General features: G+C 37.6%; 3 protein-coding genes across 5 annotated transcripts; 1 reads left to right on the top strand and 2 right to left on the bottom strand.

Annotated features, from left to right (window-relative positions):
- The first annotated feature begins 959 nt into the window (after nucleotides 1-959).
- Nucleotides 960-12,394, top strand: LOC108654383 (uncharacterized). Of its 3 annotated transcripts, none has more exons than XM_089256054.1 (7): nucleotides 4,294-4,445; nucleotides 5,693-5,895; nucleotides 9,617-9,856; nucleotides 9,913-10,089; nucleotides 10,148-10,289; nucleotides 10,726-10,881; nucleotides 10,936-12,394. In XM_089256054.1, the coding sequence occupies exons 2-7, from the start codon at nucleotides 5,832-5,834 to the stop codon at nucleotides 11,321-11,323; spliced, it is 1,167 nt and encodes a 388-aa protein (XP_089112180.1). In that variant the 5' UTR covers nucleotides 4,294-4,445; nucleotides 5,693-5,831; the 3' UTR covers nucleotides 11,324-12,394. The 3 variants fall into 3 exon arrangements, with proteins under 3 accessions (XP_017961130.1, XP_089112180.1, XP_089112179.1); XM_089256053.1 differs by having other exon boundaries at nucleotides 4,294-4,462; XM_018105641.3 differs by lacking the exons at nucleotides 4,294-4,445; nucleotides 5,693-5,895 and adding an exon at nucleotides 960-1,336.
- LOC108654435 (aldehyde dehydrogenase family 1 member B1, mitochondrial) lies at nucleotides 12,299-15,858 on the bottom strand. The gene is made up of 6 exons (XM_030387063.2): nucleotides 15,644-15,858; nucleotides 13,957-14,061; nucleotides 13,793-13,893; nucleotides 13,166-13,737; nucleotides 12,761-13,110; nucleotides 12,299-12,703 (listed from the first exon to the last, which is right to left on the bottom strand). Exons 1-6 carry the CDS (start codon nucleotides 15,677-15,679, stop codon nucleotides 12,410-12,412), a joined length of 1,458 nt encoding a protein of 485 aa, XP_030242923.2. The 5' UTR covers nucleotides 15,680-15,858; the 3' UTR covers nucleotides 12,299-12,409.
- Nucleotides 15,859-16,505: 647 nt separating this feature from the next.
- LOC108654460 (leucine-rich melanocyte differentiation-associated protein) lies at nucleotides 16,506-17,781 on the bottom strand. Its single transcript, XM_018105791.3, has 4 exons — nucleotides 17,485-17,781; nucleotides 16,981-17,217; nucleotides 16,772-16,920; nucleotides 16,506-16,710 (listed from the first exon to the last, which is right to left on the bottom strand). Exons 1-4 carry the CDS (start codon nucleotides 17,521-17,523, stop codon nucleotides 16,572-16,574), a joined length of 564 nt encoding a protein of 187 aa, XP_017961280.1. The 5' UTR covers nucleotides 17,524-17,781; the 3' UTR covers nucleotides 16,506-16,571.
- Between the last annotated feature and the right edge of the window lie 2,406 nt (nucleotides 17,782-20,187).

Raw genomic sequence — 20,187 nt, 5'->3', positions numbered from 1 at the left:
TTATAGAGCGGGCAAGTAAACAACAATAGAGAAAGAAGAAGAATGTAATTGCAATGCGTTTTTGTTGCACAAATGTTTTATGAAATTTTTAGTCTAATGTAACACCAATAAATCTAGCAATTATCTATGTGTGTAAGAACTTTTTGTAAAAACAAAAAAAACAAAACCAATAATAATAATAAAAATAATAAGAAAATATTGTAACCTAAGCAAAATGCAAACGACAATTCTTTGTAACTAACACCAAGTAAACCGCGCATTATACAAAACTAAAAGTAAAACATTAAATCTAAACTAAACTAAACTAATTTATTTAAGGAACAAACGAGTATTTTTCATAAAATAAAAATGCAATTTAATTCAAAGAGTTACAAAATGGGATTATTATTCCTTAAGTGGAGTTATGCAAGGGAATATTGATTCTATGATGACATATGATATCATTATATAAAGGTCTGGGTATTTTCTAGTTGAGTGCTGCCCTCTAAGCTTCTCTTATTTGTTATTGTTTTGCTTTTGTCTAAACAAATGCCAGGTGTTGGTTTTGTTTTCAGGACTCTGCTAATTAACAGTAAAAAACTTAGCTGGGCACGCATACGTAATACTCCGCCCAGGGATCTGAAATGTGTCCCAAAACGCTGACTGGGTCGGTCATTGGCACCGGTGCGTGCAGGTCCTTTGCTTAGGGGTGACTTTTGGCTAACACACATACATGCACACACACACACACACACACACACGCACAGACACTCATACCATAGACTGCTGCTCTGCCTAGACAGAAGACTGGCTGACTGTCTGTCTGACTGAGTCTGGCATCTATGCTCAGTTTCTTACCACCGACTAGTGACGCCAACAAATTAGAATTTGCCTTACACCAAAACACACACACACACACACACACACACGCCACACACATACACTGACACACTCATACGCTCAGTCGCGTTTCTTGTGCCGTTTTCACAGTTCACGTCGAGCATTCGTTACGTTTGAACGTTTATTCGAACGCGCTCGCTTCTGCTAAACATCGACTTGGCTGGATTTCGAGTGCTCTTCAATAAAAAAATACAAATAAAAATAAAAATAAAAATAAAAATGCGCAGCCAAGTGCTAAGTTTTTGCATTGCAATTTTGTTAATTGTTTGCCTCATGTAGAAGGCACTTGTAGCACGTAAATAATAATTATGCCTGGCACAGTTTTATTACACTTGTATCGGAGCGCACAGTATGACAGCGAATACGCTGAAGAGCACGCCGCACAGGATACGCCGGATAGGCGAAAGCCTGCAGATGTTGACGCAGGAGGCTCGACGCACAGTTGTGCGTTATGAGTGTAAGTATTTTATCCTCGGGATACATTTTAATGGCTACATTTTGAAGGTCATAGTAATACCTAAATTCTAGCTACAAGAATATACAAATCCTATTGAGTGGGTTAAGCTCTATATCTTCAGGATTAAATTGATTGAAAATAGTTACATTTTAAAATTCAATTTGCAAGTCGTACTAGATGAATTTTACATTTTAATGGAGCTATAATTGCTGCGTGAATTTGTCCTTAGGATTAAATTGGATATCTTTATTGATTCTAAGCAACTTATCCTCAGGATAAAATTGCACAGACAAATTTTCAATGTTAATAGAATATAAAATGTTATACATTTTTGGAGTCCATTATTAGGTTTAAAGATATATATTCCAATTTATCATCAGGATAAAAATATCTGCTTCTTCTGAGCATAAAGTACAGTGAGGAAAATCTAGAAAATAATTTATTTCACAATTTAAAAAATTTTTTTTTTATATACAAAATTTTTTATTTTTTAGTATTTTTAAAAAGAAAAAGTTTAAAGACAACAAAACTTGGGTATACGTCATGTAAGCCATAAGTCAATTAATTATACGCTTTGTAACTCATTCAATATTGTTGATGTCCTTCAGCTGTAGTTTGCATTTAATCATGTCAATATGATTGATTATCAAATGTTATTTATCTACAGTGCAATATATCTTGTTCCTCGTATTTTTTGTTTTGTATCTCCATCTGTAGCCGTATGTCTGTTGCCTGTAACAGTGTAATAAATCCATGAAATGTAGTCATAGCTATTGCTAATTTGCATAAGCCGACAACGTCATCGCCAATTTGAAAGCCACGTTTCTATTTTCACACATGTCCAGAGGAAGGTAAATAATAAATGGCTGTTTATATTTATGTGATGTAAATGTGAACATGTGTGTGCCTGAATGTATGTATGCCTATATGTTTTGTTTAGAATTTTCCATTAGCAAGATGACAAAACAAATTTTAGATTTGTAAAAACATATATACATATACATATGTATAAACGTTGCGCTAATTTCAATCAACATTTTTAACAAGAAATGAGCTCAGGAAATGTTTCCTGTTGACATTTTCAAAGAACTATGTGTACATGGAGTTGATATGGCATTCGAGTGTGCCAAAGCCTATGTTTCACGCTAAATAAATAACACTTCTTATCATGTCGACTAAATGCTTGTGTGGTCCAATGTGTACACACATTTATTGTACTCTATATATATACTATATGGATTTGTATATGACTGAAACTTGATATTATATTTGACCATTGTTAAATGTTATACCCTGTAATATTCATTTGAAACCCTTTCACCCAGTGAGAAAACTCATATCGCTTTTACTGCCCGCCGGTTTGCTCATCCGTATGAAGTCGTGCATACCCCTGCCTCATCATTAAAGGTCAAGTTCAGAGTTCAGTATGAGTGCCATTATACTTTGGACGCTTTTAAAATAAAAAGCTTTAAATGTTTAATATCACAATCTATTCTAAACCTACTAAACTCATAGCCTAATGACCTCTGCGGAGTGAGGAATATCGAAAATACTTTAGATTCTATTGCAATGAAAAAGTGGCATATTAATTACTCTTCTATTACTCGATTAATAGAAAGAAATAGTATATATAAAAGCATGGATAAATCGGAAAAACTATAATTGTTATTATTGAAGTGGGATTACTTTCATATCTAAAGCGTAATCTACAAAAGTTTGTCAATTATTAATTAGGACAGTTGTCCTAATTATAAGTTATAAGTTATAATAATAGTTACGAAACGTATAATTAGCAAATTAACCAGTTGGAATAATTTTGATATATTCTACATCTAGGTATAGGATCACTAAAGTTTTCAATTGGATTAATATTCTTCTACTATATTTAGCTTTATAATTTAGGAACACTAGGTTATCCAATTAGATGCATACATAGTAACAAACACCTATATATATAATCTATTTTCAGAATTAGGCCAATTGGATTATTCAAAGTTACATAGATTAGGATCTGTTTCACAATTTATCCATTGTATATCTCTAGATATATATATGTATATATGTACGTATGCTCAACTAATATTTTTCAAAATCTAAATCTAAATGTGCCTTGAGCATAGTACTCGTACTACATTCGCTTCTAATTTCTTTTGTTTAATATGCATTCCGTTAAATAGTTAGTAATTGCAATGCAGCTCGAACAAATTGCACTCGATAAGCAAATGAAATGCGAAAATGAGTTGCTGGAAACCCTAGTGAAAAGGTTTATCAGCAGCCAGATGAAGTTTTTTTGTAAAACGAAAAGAAAGCGAAAAAAAAAGGGGAAAACTAGACGTGCGCCTAGCACGCGATGTAAATGCATAATCCTTGGTGGCTCACACACACATGGGAATCAGCCCATTGTGGTTGTTAATTAAGCTCACCTTGAGCTGTGTAAGCGGCTTTCATTTTCAAGGTCATCGCCGATAATTGCGCCCCTGAAAGAGAAACTAACTCACAAAAACTCAATATCAAAGGCAAGAAATTTGAATACCTTAAAATAATACTTGAAACTTGGATGAAATCTTAGCTGAAAACTAAAAAAACTATGCTAATTTAGTTTGGATTCGTACGAGAGCCACAATATTACGCATACGCCCGCATCATCGCGCCGAAATGTGATTCGAGCATCAAGAAGAATAACAAACAACACAGAAAAATAACAAACATGAATGAGAATGCAAAAGCAAAACAAAAACGTGAGAAACAATTACAACAACTCGAATAACCAGTTGCAGGCTGGCAAAATCAAAACAAAACTCAAAAGCAACGCGCTCACACAATCTAGCTCTCTCGCTCTACTCACCTTACGCTCTCTCTCCCTCTCTCTGTCTCTCTCTGATGCGTTGGCTCTCCTATACTTTGCTTTGCTGCTGTTTGAGCGAAACGCTGGAGAAATATGTTTTCACAAACGCTAGCCGCCGCCTCAGTGTCTGAGCAACTGCCTCGAGCTGCGGTTCGTGTTCCTCGTGCCTCGCGTGATTTTCGTTTCATTTGTTTGTTTTGCTTCGATACGACAACACAACGAATCGGTTTTGTTTTTCCAACGCTTGAGCGCATTTATGCAAATGTTAGATACGACATTATGTAAATAGCATAAATATTCAATGAAATTGCCCCTATTATTTTTTGGGGGGTTTTTTGAGCTGACCCTGAACTGCGATATGCACGGCTGGAGTCGGGCGTCTTGATTGTCTGCGCCAAACAAACTTCTATTTATAGAGCTAATGGCATGCCTTAGTCGTCTGTAAGGAGTTTGGGGCACGCGTCCCCAAAAAACCTAACAAAAGGTGTTAATTTAACGGCACATACATACATAACAACAATTGAATGCCATCAAAATGTCCGAGAAATAGGCAAATTATCTTCATTAGGAATTGCAGTCTTTGAACTGTTTATTGTGTACTTTTTACGTACTAAGTAAAGTTTATTGCTCAGCCTTGAGTGGGCCGAATATTGTGTATATTCTAATTTTGGACAGCCTTTTTTCGAATCAATTTCAAGTCCCTTAATCAGTCAATCAGTTCATAATGGTAACTGCAGGGCAATCAGTTGTTTATTTCTTTTGCCGGGCAATCTGTCAATCTATCAGTCAGCCAGTCAGACAGTCATTCAAATACTCATTCATTCTATTCAGTCAGTCACTTAATGAGTGAATCAATCTAGTCAATCAAAAAATTATTGAATGAGTCGACTAGTAAGTCTTACATTCAATAGGTCAGCACTCAGCAGTCAATCGGTCAATCGGTCAACCAAGTATCCAGTCAATTATTCCATTAGTCAATTAGTGATAGTCAAGCTATTCTTTAGCCAATCGGTCAATCAATCATAGTAAACCATTTAGTCAAATAGATAGTCAATCAGTTCATCTTTCAACCAGTGAGTCAATCAGTTTATCAATTAGATATTCTATCACTTCAGTCAATCAGTTCATCACTTAGTTAGTCCCTCACTCTCACGGTCCATGCTTCACAGAGTCAATCAATCAATTAATCAGTCAATCAATCAGACTCACTCAGTCAGCTACTTGGCCTTTCAGTGATTCAATTAGCCCCGTCAGTAGGCCAGATCTTCATTATTCCATCTGCTTAAACTTTTGACCCTATAAATCGAGCTAGCGCCAATTTTACTTTATTTATGACTTTTGTTAATATTTATTGCGTTTCACACACATCCAAAATTTATTGATTTTCTATTCGGAATATCTAGCCGTAAAAATCGCATAAAACTAAATGAATGTGGCAAATAAAATTCGAAAATTTGATGTGAATTCAAGATAAATCACATATTTCTTTCTGCCTTACATATGTAATCCAGGCAATCGAAACAGTGCGTAAACTAAAAGCTAAAAATACATACTGTGGATTTTGTACACAAAGTGTTTAATCGAGCATATATCGTGTTATATATCGCGTTTATAGCAATATAAATACGAAACACCACATAAAATGCCAGCATGGAGCTGATAAGCAAATACAAACAGGGAAAGCTAACAACGGGCGATGTGCGCAATCTAAATCGTATGTTTGTACCATATATACTTTACTTTATTTTATATATTTTTTTTTTTTATATTTTACAAGATTATATACATGTACATATATATTGAAGATGTTTTATGCTGTAAATATGTCACTATAAATATTTATATACTTTGTATATCTCTTTTATCCAAGACCTTCGCCTACAAAAGGGCGAAAAGAAACAACCTTCAGCTGCACATACCTATTAGATATACATACATATATTTATATATGTATGCATATATATGTATACATTCTAAGTGAATTTCTTAGCCGGCGCCTTCATTGGCCACCAAATTGACAGCAAAAATATATTTTTGATCAATTATGGCAACTTGTTCGTCTGTCGCGCCTGTCATTGGGTCTGTCTCAGTGAGTGGAATGCGGCTTTCATCAATAATGTTTTTATTATTTTTCGAAAATGTGTAAACGAATATTGATGAATGACTTTGACATTAAAGCAAGAACACACACACACACACACACACACACACATAGTTTAGCTTAGCATGGAAAAAGAAAACAAAAATAAAGCACAATTATATTCTTTTTATAGCATTTATTTTTATGAGCAGGCAATAGCAGGAGTTGGTGGCCCCAACTTATTTTATAAATGAGCTAAGGCCAATCAGATATGAACATATATACGACTGTGTTTATATAAACATGCCATTCCAGAGAACTTTAAATACTTGAAGATATGAAAGTTTGTTTTATTTTAGATACACTCATATATGTATATATGTATATGTATATAACATCTCATGTTTTATATGTTTTCAAGTTTTTTCATGGGACTGAAAGATGACAATGAAATGAGCAGCATTGACTAGATTTTGAAGTCAGCAATTTCTTAAATAAACTGCTGTATATCACATATACACACACATATATACATGTGTATATGTGAGTCTAAAAATCCAACCTCATAAAGCTCATATCTGGGACACACTTAAGCTTCCTATACTCACACTTAATATCGTAAAATCTACGTAGGCAAATAGTTACAGGTGCTAAATTGGCCTAAAGGCTTTGCCAAATGTGTTAATTTCTGTACTTTAGCACGCTAATTAGGTATGCCAGGTGCTGCCACCTGAGGCTGCCCACCGCAACAGCCCCCCGCAGCAGTTTATGTTCCCTTTGGCTCTGACGTTTGGCGGCTCTATTTGTTTGCGCTTGCTGAAATATTAATAAACAATTAACTTGTGCAGCCAATGGCGGCAAGTGCTGTGTGTGGGCGCAGTTCGTAGGAGAGAAATGCGCATACGCCATGTGGTTCAAGTCAACAGAATAAAAGCAATTGCAAATAACTCGAAGTAGCTTCCGGCTGAGATGATGGCAGCATCGCAGCTAGTTTAGCTCGATGAGCTCGAGACTGTTTAGAGTTTTGCCAGAAATTATGTGGTCCATTTGTTAGTTCTAGGCGTATAAGAGGCACAGCTGGCATCTTATGAATCAAAGCAATACTTGATTTGGATTCTGTTTTTGTATTCGTTTTGTTTCATATTGAGTTTCGAGCCGTAATATTTATTTATAACCCGCTTTATACGGCATTACGCCATCGTCTAGCCCCCATGAGCCATATTCAGTTACACAAATCGACAATTTGCCGCACCGAAAATAGTTGCCCGCGGTGCTAATGAGACTCTCGGCTAACATTTTGTCTAAATGGCCGAATCGCTCGTCAGTCTCTTGTGGGAAAGAATGGAGCCAGCTCTGGAGATGGGGCATGATGTCATTTGCTGCACCACACAATACCAGCCAGCCAACCACTACACTACTACAACTACAACTGAAACCATATGATGCAAACATTTCTAATTTATGCGTTCAATTGTGCATGAAGCCTACTCATTATTCGTTGTTCATTAGTCATGAGTACACTCGTATAAGTATATGCATATTTATCAGTCTATTTGCTATTGAGTTTATGATTTTGCACTAATCCTTGCTGAACATAAAAATGGCTTTAAGTCTAAAATAATAGAAAAATTTCCCCATATGGTGAGTCAGCAAAATGAATATATTGAATTAAGCTAACACTGACTGCATAATTCTCGCTCAGAGTAAGTGCAATATATTTGTCAATCAATAAATAAATATTTCTAAAGCTATTTATATTCAATGAGGCGAACTCTCAGGTTATCGATATCTCCAAGTTGATCGATATGGATGATTGATTGATCTTTAAAATTTCTCCAAATCATTTTTCTAGAATGTCTTTCAAGTCTACTTCAAGTATCTCCTATATTTTTTTATATTCTCTATATCCTATATACTCTGAATAACTTATGAGCTTGTTTACGAGAAAAAAAAATACAGCATTTACATTTAGACTTTTATGATCGCACACATATTTCAATTTTGTAAATATGTTTGTTGACTTTTAGCCACAATGCATTTCTCATCTGACTGCCTGAACATTTCGTTTCATTTAATTTATTTCGCTCGGCGTTTTAACATTTGTCTGTGAACTCGGCGTGTCGGAAATTTAGCATCAATTGAAATGGATTTTATTGAGCAGCTTCGTCGCTAATTTCAACGTCATCGGCAAATGCTGGCATGTTGTTGTTTCTATTGTAATACCCATTGAATATGTGAATATGTGAAGGGTGATATGGGTGTAGAGCCATTGAGAGAGAGAGAGAGAGAGAGAGAGAGAGAGAGAGAGAGAGAGAGAGAGACAGAGAGGGGGAGTGAGAGAGGGACAGAGAAGAAGAGAGAGAGAGAGAGAGAGAGAGAGCAAGATTAAGAGCTTACATTTCTTATATTAATAATACCATTTATTAGTAATAAAAATATTATTATATTAATTTTTATCGATAAATATCGAATTTGAAATCAGGTTTAAAAATATCTCACTTGCTATAGATTATCAGTTGTCTAAGAAGTACTCCCATAATGTTATTTAACAAGCAGAGACTTTTATTGTTCTCTATATAGAACAAAAATTGATATCTATAAGTATTCCCCTTTGTAGTAGTTTTTGAAAACATTTCTAAATTGCTTATGGTGAATTAAATGACTTAGTTAACAGGCAATATCATATATAGATTTCTCTAATATCGATAAATATCGATCTGAATAGCTTTTTATAGGGTATCTATCGGCTAGAGCATGCAAATGTTATCGTTCGATTGTTTTCGTGGCTCGTTAACCAAGTCATACAACATCTGCCATGATATCATGCCTCCAATATAAACTCTGGCCAGCTAGTTTATGGACTGTGTATGTTCGTAAATGTGTGAGCCAGTGTGTGTGTGTGTGTGTGTATGTTTTCACAATGTTTTCTAGTAAATTTACGAATATGTATACAAAAAGAGACGCCGCCACGTCTATCCACAGCTCCACCTTCCGCTATTGTAAATGATGCTTCTCCATTCGTGATGTTTCGCCAGCTATGCGCAATAATTTATCATGTTCCGACCAAAGAAATCAGCTATGCTTACAAGATTCTCATAATAAGTAACCTTCGTCTTAATATAGCTGTAATGGATATTAACTATCAGACCATATATGTATATGAAAAAGTTCTTCCTTATATTAGGCTGGTTGTACCTCATAAAGTGATTGAAATTTAGGCAGCTCATCATATTTCAATTAATCTAAGCTTTCTTTGAGGCTTTCATATTTATTACTCCATTGAATTTGTAATATAACTATATGAATTTATAAAATTTCAACTTATGATCTATTCAAAAATTTCCTCCCTGTCCAGATATCGTTATATGTCTCATGGTGCTGGTGGCGATCTTTTCGATTATCTGGAGCGTTTCCTTGCACATGTTGTCGGGCGATTTCAATGCGGGAATCATCAGTGCCAAAATAACGTTTAAGGATCGCGACTATGATCAAATGAATGCGAAGAGCATAGAGATTATCAAACAGGATTTACAGAGTCTGGGACAACTGTCGTATGAATACGAAGAGACGCCGCAACCGCTGAGGAGCGACAGCCGTAAGTAGACTCGCCTATACCTCGGCTGGCCTGGATATAAAATTGCTTCTCGACAGAAACTAAGAAGCCAAAATACAAATTCGAACATATCTACGAGACGAAGGACAATGCGCCACTGCTAGCGCGTTTGGTCAGCGAGCAGGAGCGAGCACAGGAGGATGCAACAACCACGACAAATGCACCGCCCAAGATAGTGCCGAATGCTGAAGCGGATCTCAAATTTCTGTCTAGCCGTAAGTAGAGCAGAAGAGCATAGAGAAATTGAGACCACAACGTTTATGTCCATTGCAGAGTCTATAGACACACATGGCACTCGCTGGAGTCACGGCTTTGGCGCTCAATTTGTTTACGCCTTTCCACTGATATCGGAAATTGTGGCCATTATCTGGACGGCCATGTGTCTCATCTATCAAACGGGCAGCAGGAAAACATCGTAAGAGTGAATGTTTATGAAAAGTTTATTTGTAATTTCTATGCTCTGTTTGGAATGTGATACGGGGTGTATAGGCTTGGCATGTCCGTCTAGCTATGAGTATTTGAGCCAAGTGTAGAGCACATTGCGTAAAAGTTTTGATCTATGAGACAGATATTTAATTGGTCAATTGGGTATATTGTCATGTTTTATTATTTATTTTTATTTTTTGTAAACAATGAAAAACCCTTTTGAAATGTTGCCCATAATAATTTTATTTGTTTCAAGTAGATTTGTTGTTGATATCTCTCAAATGGCCATAGATATAGGGTTGCTAGATGGGTTCGTCGAATATGGACAGCCCTGTAGTCGGATACTCCCAAGTTCCCAAATTCCGAACAGAGTATAGCATAATCAGGTATACATTCAGTCACACTCCTCTGCCATTTTCTTACAGTGTCCTGCCCAAGCCTTGGCGCATTGTCGTGCCCTCCATATTGATCTTCTCGCTGATGAGCCTGGGCAGCGCTGCCTATACGATACTGACCAATGGCTATCTGCGCCGGCTGTGCGGACAACTGCGGCAGAGTCTCACTAATCCACTGGCCATTAGGTGAGTTGTAACTGTTTGTTCAACTGCCATGAATTAACTAAACTCTTCCGTTAGTTGTGGAGATGCCATTGCTCTGCTGCGTCCGCGCATTCACGAGCACAGCGTCTCGCATGATGCGTATCTGGATCTGTTTCGCTGCAGCTACATCATCAGCATGATCTTGTGGTTCCTGGCCCTGCTGATCATGGTGCTGCGCTATGTGTTCGCCATCGATTTCCAGCTGGTTGACATTGAGGACATGTTCGATCGTCCGCTACAGCCGGTCTACACGGAGGTGCAGCAAAGCAGTCCACAGCACAAGCAGCAGCAGCTGAGGCCCAGGTCCGAGGATGATTTCCAGAGCGCCAAGTCGCGACTCAGCGATATCACAGTGCCGCTGCTCGATGCGAAGAGCCACGAGCAACAACAACAACAACAAATACACTTAACAACTGTCGCCTAAGCCTTGACTTTGTCACAAGCGCAAGCACATCAGAAATCTCAGGTTTATTTTTATACGATTCTTTTAGCGAACAAAGCCGAGCTCCCAAGAGCGCAACTAGAACAGATTGAAGAAGAAGACATAGCATCGGCATGCCGAAGCTTAAATATTCTTGCAGAAGCCAAAGTTTCTTAGTTTTCACACTTTTAGAAAGTATAAAAGTAATATCAAGTACCCTATCTAACTGCCAAAATGCGATAAGCTTTCTCTATCACGTAAGCCCTCTTATATGAGCGCCTTATCAGCATTGAAGTATTATTGCACGTTTGTTGTTATAGAAGTAATCAGTTCTTAATTTCAAATTTATATTGCTTTCAAAACAAAAGGCGGAAAATATTTTCATTGCGGAATTTTGAATTGAAGCGATTGAAATAGTCTCAGTTATATGATCTACCACTCCATTGTGATTGGGTTTATTAAATATAAGATATTGGAAAGGTATCAAAATTTTGTATAGGTAAACTCTTGCATGGGATTTTTCCGAGAGTTTTGAGTGATATTTATCATCATCAATGAGCTCAGCAGTTTGGTAAAATGAGTTTGATGTAAAAGAATTTGGTACAAAAACTTTATAAGCTAAAATATATTTACGCAAGATCTGAAAATATTTTATTTATGAACGGAGAGCAGAACGAAGTTTTATTTTAAAAAATTTGTATACCATAGAAATTACTTCCGAACGATAATAACTCAATTAGACTCTGATAATAACTCAATGATCATGGCAAAATGTTTTACCTACTTAGATTACTTATTCTTCTCTCCTGCATCAACATACTTCTCTGCAAGAATATTACAAAAGTTCTCTGTCTGCTGAAATACCAAAAAGAAAAAAAAAAAGGTTTCGAACAATTCAATGATATTAACTAAGCCTAAGCTAAGTGAACTCGTGCCTCGTTTTAATTTATATAACAATAATGAATAATAATTATAATCTTGTTTAGTGTACGAAGAATAGTTTTAATGGAAAATGCAATAGTCTAACCAATAGAACCGAAAGGTGCAAATAAAATACAAATATTCCAAATACAAGCTCTGCCCACCTGCTTAGAGCAGCTTCATGGTGATGGTCTTCGTCTCCAGATAGTTGTCCAGGCCATCCTTGCCCAGCTCGCGACCAATGCCCGACTGCTTGTAGCCGCCGAAGGGGGTCTGGGGCAGCACGGCATCGTAGCAATTGATCCACACGGAGCCGGCATCGACGCTATTGGCGAACTTCATGGCCTTGTTGATGTCGTTGGTGATGACGCCGGCGGCCAGGCCGTACTTGACATTGTTGGCCCGCTCGATAATCTCGTCAATGGAGCTGAACTTGAAGATGGACTGAACGGGTCCAAAGATCTAAGAGTAGATTAGGTTAGTCACTGCTGAGAGAGGTGAAACTCAGTTCGGGCTTACCTCCTCCTGGGCGATGCGCATATCGTCCTTCACGTCGGAGAAGACGGTGGGCTCAATGAAGTAACCCACATTGCCAATGCGCTTGCCGCCAGCCTGCAGCTTGGCGCCCTGCTGCTTGCCGCTCTCAATGTAGCCGAGGACCTTGGTCATCATCTCCTCGTCGATCTGCGGGCCCTGGAGCACCTTCTCGTCGAAGGGATTGCCCACGGTGCGTGCCTTGGCCTTGGCGGCCGCCTTCTCCACGAACTTGTCGTAGATCTTCTCGTGCACGTAGGTGCGGCTGCCGGCGCAGCAGCTCTGGCCGTGGTTGGAGAAGAGCGCCTCGTGGGTGGTGTCCACAGCGTAGTCAACTGCGGGGTAGCCGATCAAATGAAAGCTCTCATGGTCAACTCATACAACACTCACTATCCGCATCCTCGAACACAACGACGGGACTCTTGCCGCCCAGCTCCAGGGAGACGCGCTTCAGATTGGATGTGGCCGCCGCCTGCATCACAATGCGTCCAATGTCCACGGAGCCGGTGAAGGCCACCTTGGCAATGTCGGGATGCTCACTGATAGCAGCGCCCGCAGTGGGTCCAAAGCCGTTTATCACATTGATGACGCCCGCTGGGAAGCCCGCCTCCTTGGCCAGGGCGGCCATATGGAGGGCTGTGAGCGGCGTCTGCTCCGCTGGCTTCATGACTATGGTGCAGCCGACGGCCAGGGCGGGACCCCACTTCCAGGCCAACATCAGCAGTGGATAGTTCCAGGGTATTATCTGACCCACCACGCCCACCGGCTCCTTGCGCGTCATGGCAATAAAGCCACCGGCGGGTATGGTATCCCCGAAGAACTTGTCCGTCCAGCCGGCATAGTACTGCAGCGTCATAATCGAGATGGTCACGTCGAAGAGTGCCTCAGCGAAGGGCTTGCCATTGTCCTGGGTCTCAATGCTGGCCAGGAAGTGCTTGTCGCGCTCCATGAGCTCACAGAGGCTGCAAGAGATCGGGCGGGTTAGAAAGGCATAGAGCTGAAGGCAAGTCCACTTACTTGTTCATCAGGTTTGTGCGCTGCAGCGGACTCATCTGACGCCAGGTGGAGCCACGATGGAAGGCCTTCTTGGCAGCAGCCACAGCTAGATCCACATCAGCCTGGCAGGAGAAAGGGAAGGCAGCTTAGATGGGGAAACATTTGCACTGGCTTGGCCCACTCACCTTGTCGCCCTCGGCCACCTGGACGATCTCCTTGCCAGTGGCCGGATTCTGGGTGGCAAAGGTCTTGCCGGATACGGCGTCAACGAACTCATTGTTGATGAACAACTGCAAGTGGAGATGGCATATATGGGTTCAGTGCTCGTCAAAGTGTGTTTACCTCACGGTAGCCAGGTGGGCACTGCTCGTAGCTGGAGCTGTGGCAGCCCGCTTGCAGCTGCACCACCCGTCGTGTCACTAAATAGCGCCACCTCATCTGCGACCTTGCTCCCTACTTAATCTGAACTTAACGAGTTGTTAGTCACGCGACATTTCTCTTCAATGGGAATATAATTGAAATTCCAATCTCGACTCAGAGCCGACTTTATAAAATGAACTTCAATTACTGTCATTGTCAGAGGCAATTTGCTAAAGTGAAGTTCTGGCATGGAGTAAATGTTGTTCACCTAACACATCAGGAGCAAATTGATGCATCATTGAGAGATCATGTAAATATTTAAACTGCCATAGTCGGGGTATTCAATTATCTAGTTAACTTGTTGACGCGAGCTCAACTAATCTAACATTGCGTTAGCCCCTTATCAACTTGGTCATTATCAGGCCATATAGAAATTATATGATTGCTCGCTGTTTAAGTACTACATGGGATGGTGTAAGCAAGTGAAAACTTGAGATAATACCCTGTAAACAGCTGAAGCGATTAAGTTAAAATAATCGAGAAGACAATGCTATTTATAGATTGATATACTTTTTTTTTGCGGAGTAACTTGTCTCTTGAATCTTTTATAGTTACATATATTCCGGGGTAGCAGAGCAAAGGTTGCTTGAATTTAGACTTCTTAAATTATTTTAATCTCTTGCTTTGCATATAAATATAATATTATAAGGTAGTCTAATATTTGTTTCTTGATTCCATTTGTAGACACATTTATATATCTCAAACTATTCAATTTATCGTTTATAACATTCCTATGTATTATATGGATTTCTTGTGTGAATAGATAAGAAATAAAATCTTTCTTATCCACTTAACTTAATTTAGTTATATCTTGAAATATATATTAATGCATATACAATAACCTTATCATATTAATCTGCATATTCATGTATATATAATCATACATATGTCTACTCTATACTATATCTCTATATATACTTATAGTGCCCATTATGCCCTCCTACTTATGCCTGAATAGTGCTCGTCATTGTCAACTGATAAAGCGCCAGATGGGCCCACAGCAAATTAAGTGTATCAACACAATTATTTAAAACATATACTGAGCTGTCGCACTTCGCACATATATTATAATTTAGATGTTTATATATGTATGTATGTATACAGATATGAATATAGTTCGCATATGTAATAGCGAATTCTTAAGTGTTGCGACACAAAAACAAGTTTTTTATTTTGTATTTTTATTTCTTAACAGGCTTTGCAAATATTTGAAAAAATCAATTAGACGATTACGATTTTTAGTCACATTCATTTTACTTTAATATGAAATATAAGCACTATTTTTTATTTAACTATAATATATATACATACATATGTAGTTTAAGGAGCTTTGCCCAACTAACTGCATTGACTGTTGCCAACTCTGGTCATGTAATTGATATTCTACACTCATAATATTTGTTTATATATATGTATATTTATTAGCTATATATACTATACACATCGACTTACCTTCGTGTACTTGGGCTTTGCTGTGGAATTTGCCATATTGAGACGGGCTGCTGCTGATTGAGTTGACTTCCCTAGCGTTTGCAATAAACTGAAGCTGATCTCGTTTTCTAGACGCCTTTTATAGCTGATATTCTCTGTTGCTCCGCTTTTTATCGCTGGCACGCTTTGCTGCCTGTCCTTCTTTATCTGTTTTGCCGGCCGGCGAAAGGCGAAATGAAAATATGCTTGCAAAGCTGTCTACTGTTTATAAATGCATATATCCTGTTAAGCCAATAGTAAGAGGTCGTTTGGTTTCTATATATATTTTTTTTATGTTAGTTCAATATTTATAAATATATTTTTCTTATTTATGCTTGACTCATATAGTTTTGTTTGATTGAAAAAAAAAAAAAAAAATAATAATAATAATAATTTAAAGTTATATAGAGCGAATATATTATATACATATTTCATATATAAGATCACTTTATTTGATTAGAATATTTATTACATATTCAACATTATTTAAATGTGTATAGTTATATTGTTTTATAATTTATATATTCTATAAATATATATACAGATTTATTTTTTCGTTTTTCTAGATCTACAAATTTTTTCAAACTATTAAATATATCATCATAATCTTTATCGAACATAAATTATGTTCTATGTTTACTTCAATAATAGTTGTACAACAAAATTTGATAAAAATAATTTTGCGAGGTATTTATTAGTTTTGCTTCAATATTTTTTGTGCTTTATGCTTTATGCGTCTGTTCGCGTGCCAAAAAAAGCTTCACAGCTTGGGCTTTCATCCAAAATAATGGGTGCTTGTCGAAACTAAGAGCTTTTGTGTGCTATAAAAATACAGGTATGCATATGAATTATAATATTGAGATTTTATCAGTTAGGTCCAGTAAATAAGGTAGTTTTCCATTTCTATTGCTCAGAGTCTTGTTGTGGTCACAGGTGAATTGTCGGCTCTGTCGTATCGCTTGATGGGAAAGCTCTCATAGGTGAAGGAACGTTTGACCAGTGCGTGATCGAGGAATTTCAGTTTGTGAAGCGATTGTGCGATAAAGTTGCTAAAAAAATAAAGAGATTAATTACATTGCATTCATTTGAATAACTTATTGATTTGCTCACCTGTAGTATGCGTAGTCATAGTCCAGGTAGCTGGAGAAGGGCTGCAAGTGGAGGCCGTCGGGGCAAATGGGATTGCCATGGAGGCTTAGGTACTGTATGTTGGGAAAGAGCCGCTTGATAAGCCGGACTGTAGCGGTCAGATCACTGAACTGCAATTGATATACTCTGTAATCAGCTTTAGGCGAGGATATGCATCTTTGATCTACTACCTCATTTTTGTTCAACATGAGCACCTCCAGCTGTGGCAGCGGCACGGTCAAGGTGCGCAGCTGCGACTCGTGCAATCGATTGCAGTCCAGCACCAGATAACGCAACTGCTCAAACTCGGCCAGCCAGGAGAGATCCTTGAGACAATTGTGGCTCAAATCCAAGTGCTCCGTAATCTCCGCATAGCGCTGCACCACCTCAGCTGGCAACGTGCGTAGATTCTGTTGCACCAGAATAAGCTGAACAAATACAAATAGAAAGGTTCATTGAGATCGACTGTGACCAGCTGTGGAATACTCCGTTTACAGTTGACTGCATAAATTGTGAACTATGCTCTGTTGAATTTGGAATACTCTAGTACAAGAACTGCCCTACTAAATCCAGAATCGAAAATATATACCCTATTACAGCTAACCAAATATACTCTTATTTGCATTGTCTACACTTGGAGCACTTGGAGAATTATTATTTGAGAATGGGGCTAGATAAGCGACAATCAGTCTCACCTGCTCGCTGTACTTGTCGTCGTCATCTAATACTTCCATATTTCCACAGGCCTATTTAGTTCAACTCTTTAGCCGAAAGTTATTTTGGTTTTGCTGCTTTCGGTGTTCAGCAGGCGCTACGTCTGGTCGCGGATCTTCTCGTGCGGAACTGCAGTTGATAACTGCCCGCATTTGTGAATTACTGTGTATTGCTTTTTATTGTGGCACAATCTTTTCACTTCGTCTTTGTGTTGTTTATTTTCTTTGGCTTCTTTGAGGTTCGGCGGCAAAGCTTTTGCGCTGAACTTGTTCAAGGTAGTTAGTGAAGAGCCGCAGACGCAGCAACAGCTGTTTGAATGCGTGACTGATAAGCCGCGCAAACGTGACACATAGATGGCGCCACCTTACAAAATGTACAGCATCGCATTTAGCCTTGACCAAATGTTTATGAATGAAGAGTAAAATAATCGTACTTTAAATTGAAATAAATAATTATAGGAAATTGCGAAAAAAATATTTGTAGTATTTTAATATATCATTAAGATTTGTTTCCATCAACAGTTATTTTTTTCTTTCAGAAATTATGCAAATAATATATTATTATATTATTTTAACAGCTAGCTTAATGTCTAAAAATCGGATAAGAGGAGCAGATGGGAGATATTTGATATACTATTTAACAGCCAATAAAATGTCTACTTTTGACAGGCAGAGAAACTTACTATAAAATTTCAAGCGATAATTTAACTTAACAGATGATGGATAACATATAATACTCAACAGGCTAATATTACTTAACAGCCAGAAAAAGTGCTCAGCAGATAATTCCCTATATGCTGCGCAACTCGATATCAATTAGTCTGTTATATGAAGCATTGACACTCAGTTTAAGCTGCGAACATTAACTTATACAAAAAAAAATAAAATAAATAAATAAATAAATAAATAAAATAAAATAAAAATAAATAAATACAGATTCCCAAATGCTGCACTCGCCATTCGCTTAAGCGCATTTATTGACGGTCCACATCCAGTTTATTTATGCACTTGACCAGATTGTGTATACGTCAAGTGCGCCGAAATAAAACAACAAATTTTTTAATTGAAGCCAAATGCACATGAAACTCGCAGATAAATCTTTTAGCACACTCGACTAGGCGCATGCCACAAAGCCCTACAAAAGGGAAAGGGGGCAAATAGGGAGCGAGCGGGGGCGACTTAGTGGCAAAGCGCCAGCAAATACACGTTTAATTGCCAGTAAAGCCGCGAGGGTAAACACAAATGATGGTCGAGAGTCAAAACGAACCCAAAAGCCTCCCCTCTCCCCCAAAAAAAAGAGTCAAAGAGCCCCAGCGCAAACCAAACCCAGCGCTGACAAGCGAATTCGTTGGCGACTCCCACAAACTGAATGGCAAATGCAAAGTTTGCGGCAGCAAATGTTGTGATTGACTGCAAATGGCTAACAAAACGCTGCTCTGTGCATGTGTGTGTGTGTGTGTGTGTGTGTGTGGCAGACAAGCGGCGAGCGAGTGGCGCACTCTTAACGCCAAACAATACCAGATGACAGCATAAATAAACAAAGTGCGAGATACAAATTGCGGCGGCAACAGTATTTAACTAGGCATTGTACTCAATGAAACATGACACACTCAAACACACACGCGCATGCACAGGCTTAAGCACACACAGCTAGCAACAGTGAGTTGCAGATATGTACGTGCACTGGCATTGGCGGCATCCATGAGATACGTCAGCGAAACAAATCGATTTGTAAGTGCGTGTCAGGCTTTGTAGGCATTAGAGTCGGCACATGGAGTCCCTCAGTGATTGAGATTGTATGTGTGTGATGTGTGTGTTTGCCACGCCCTTAGGCGTTAACTGTTGTTATTACTGCTGTCTATTGTTGCATTCATTGATTTGTTGTACTTTGTGGTTCACCTTTTGCCCGCCGCCCACCTGTGTTTTATTTATACTCCTTTTATTTTTGTGGTTTTTGGTGGGCAGCGAATAAAATCGGTCTTTGTGCGTGTTTGTCGATCTTTATTCACTTGACTTTACCACACTTTGTTTACGCATTCATTGCATTTATACCAAAACTATTTATTATTATTTTGGTGCCTTGCACGCGGCATTATAATTCAATGTCAATGTTTTCTCTTTCACTAATTACGCTCTCTGTTTTCTCTTACTCTTTCAATTTTATTTTATTTTTTTTCGTGTTGCTTGTCTTAATTATTGTAATTATTTGCAGAAGGTTTCTGAACTTTGGCCTGTTTTAATGGTATTTTGGGCTATGATATGCGTCATCTTAGGCCATTAAAGTTTATTGATCCGAGACGAAAGTACACCGAGAATAAATTCTTCCAAGAATATAGTGCCTAGACATATTGAAACTCGCTAAAAAATTATCAAAAAAAAAAAAAAAAAAAAATAATAATAATAATAATAATAATAATAATAATAATAAAAATTATAATAATAATATAATTAGCTAATTAAAATAAATTTTTATATATGAACAAAAATTAGAAAAATTCTATTTTATTAATTTAAAAATAAATTGAAAAATAAATTATAAAAAAAAATATAAATATTTATAACATAATTATACAAAGATAAAATTATATAAATTAATTAAAAAAAAAAAAATTGATAAAAAAATAATATTATAAAAATGTATATTAAATTAATTAAAATATGCAAAAGAAATTTACAAATATATAA

This window comes from Drosophila navojoa, chromosome 2, assembly GCF_054131105.1.
Source record: "Drosophila navojoa isolate 15081-1374.11 chromosome 2, UAZ_NAV_1.0, whole genome shotgun sequence".
Taxonomy (NCBI): domain Eukaryota; kingdom Metazoa; phylum Arthropoda; class Insecta; order Diptera; family Drosophilidae; genus Drosophila; species Drosophila navojoa.
This window is presented reverse-complemented; position numbering and strand designations above follow the sequence as displayed.

Coding starts and splice junctions, on each gene's coding strand:
- LOC108654383 (XM_018105641.3), top strand. CDS start 1,231: ATGACAGCGAATACGCTGAAGAGCACGCCGCACAGGATACGCCGGATA. Junction 10,090..10,147: donor TCTCAAATTTCTGTCTAGCC/GTAAGTAGAGCA, acceptor TGTCCATTGCAG/AGTCTATAGACACACATGGC. Junction 10,290..10,725: donor ACGGGCAGCAGGAAAACATC/GTAAGAGTGAAT, acceptor ATTTTCTTACAG/TGTCCTGCCCAAGCCTTGGC.
- LOC108654435 (XM_030387063.2), bottom strand. CDS start 15,679: ATGGCAAATTCCACAGCAAAGCCCAAGTACACGAAG. Junction 13,111..13,165: donor TGTGTTCGAGGATGCGGATA/GTGAGTGTTGTA, acceptor GCTACCCCGCAG/TTGACTACGCTGTGGACACC. Junction 12,704..12,760: donor TGCGCATCGCCCAGGAGGAG/GTAAGCCCGAAC, acceptor ATCTACTCTTAG/ATCTTTGGACCCGTTCAGTC.
- LOC108654460 (XM_018105791.3), bottom strand. CDS start 17,523: ATGGAAGTATTAGATGACGACGACAAGTACAGCGAGCAG. Junction 17,218..17,484: donor ACGACAAGTACAGCGAGCAG/GTGAGACTGATT, acceptor GTATTTGTTCAG/CTTATTCTGGTGCAACAGAA. Junction 16,711..16,771: donor TATGACTACGCATACTACAG/GTGAGCAAATCA, acceptor TTATTTTTTTAG/CAACTTTATCGCACAATCGC.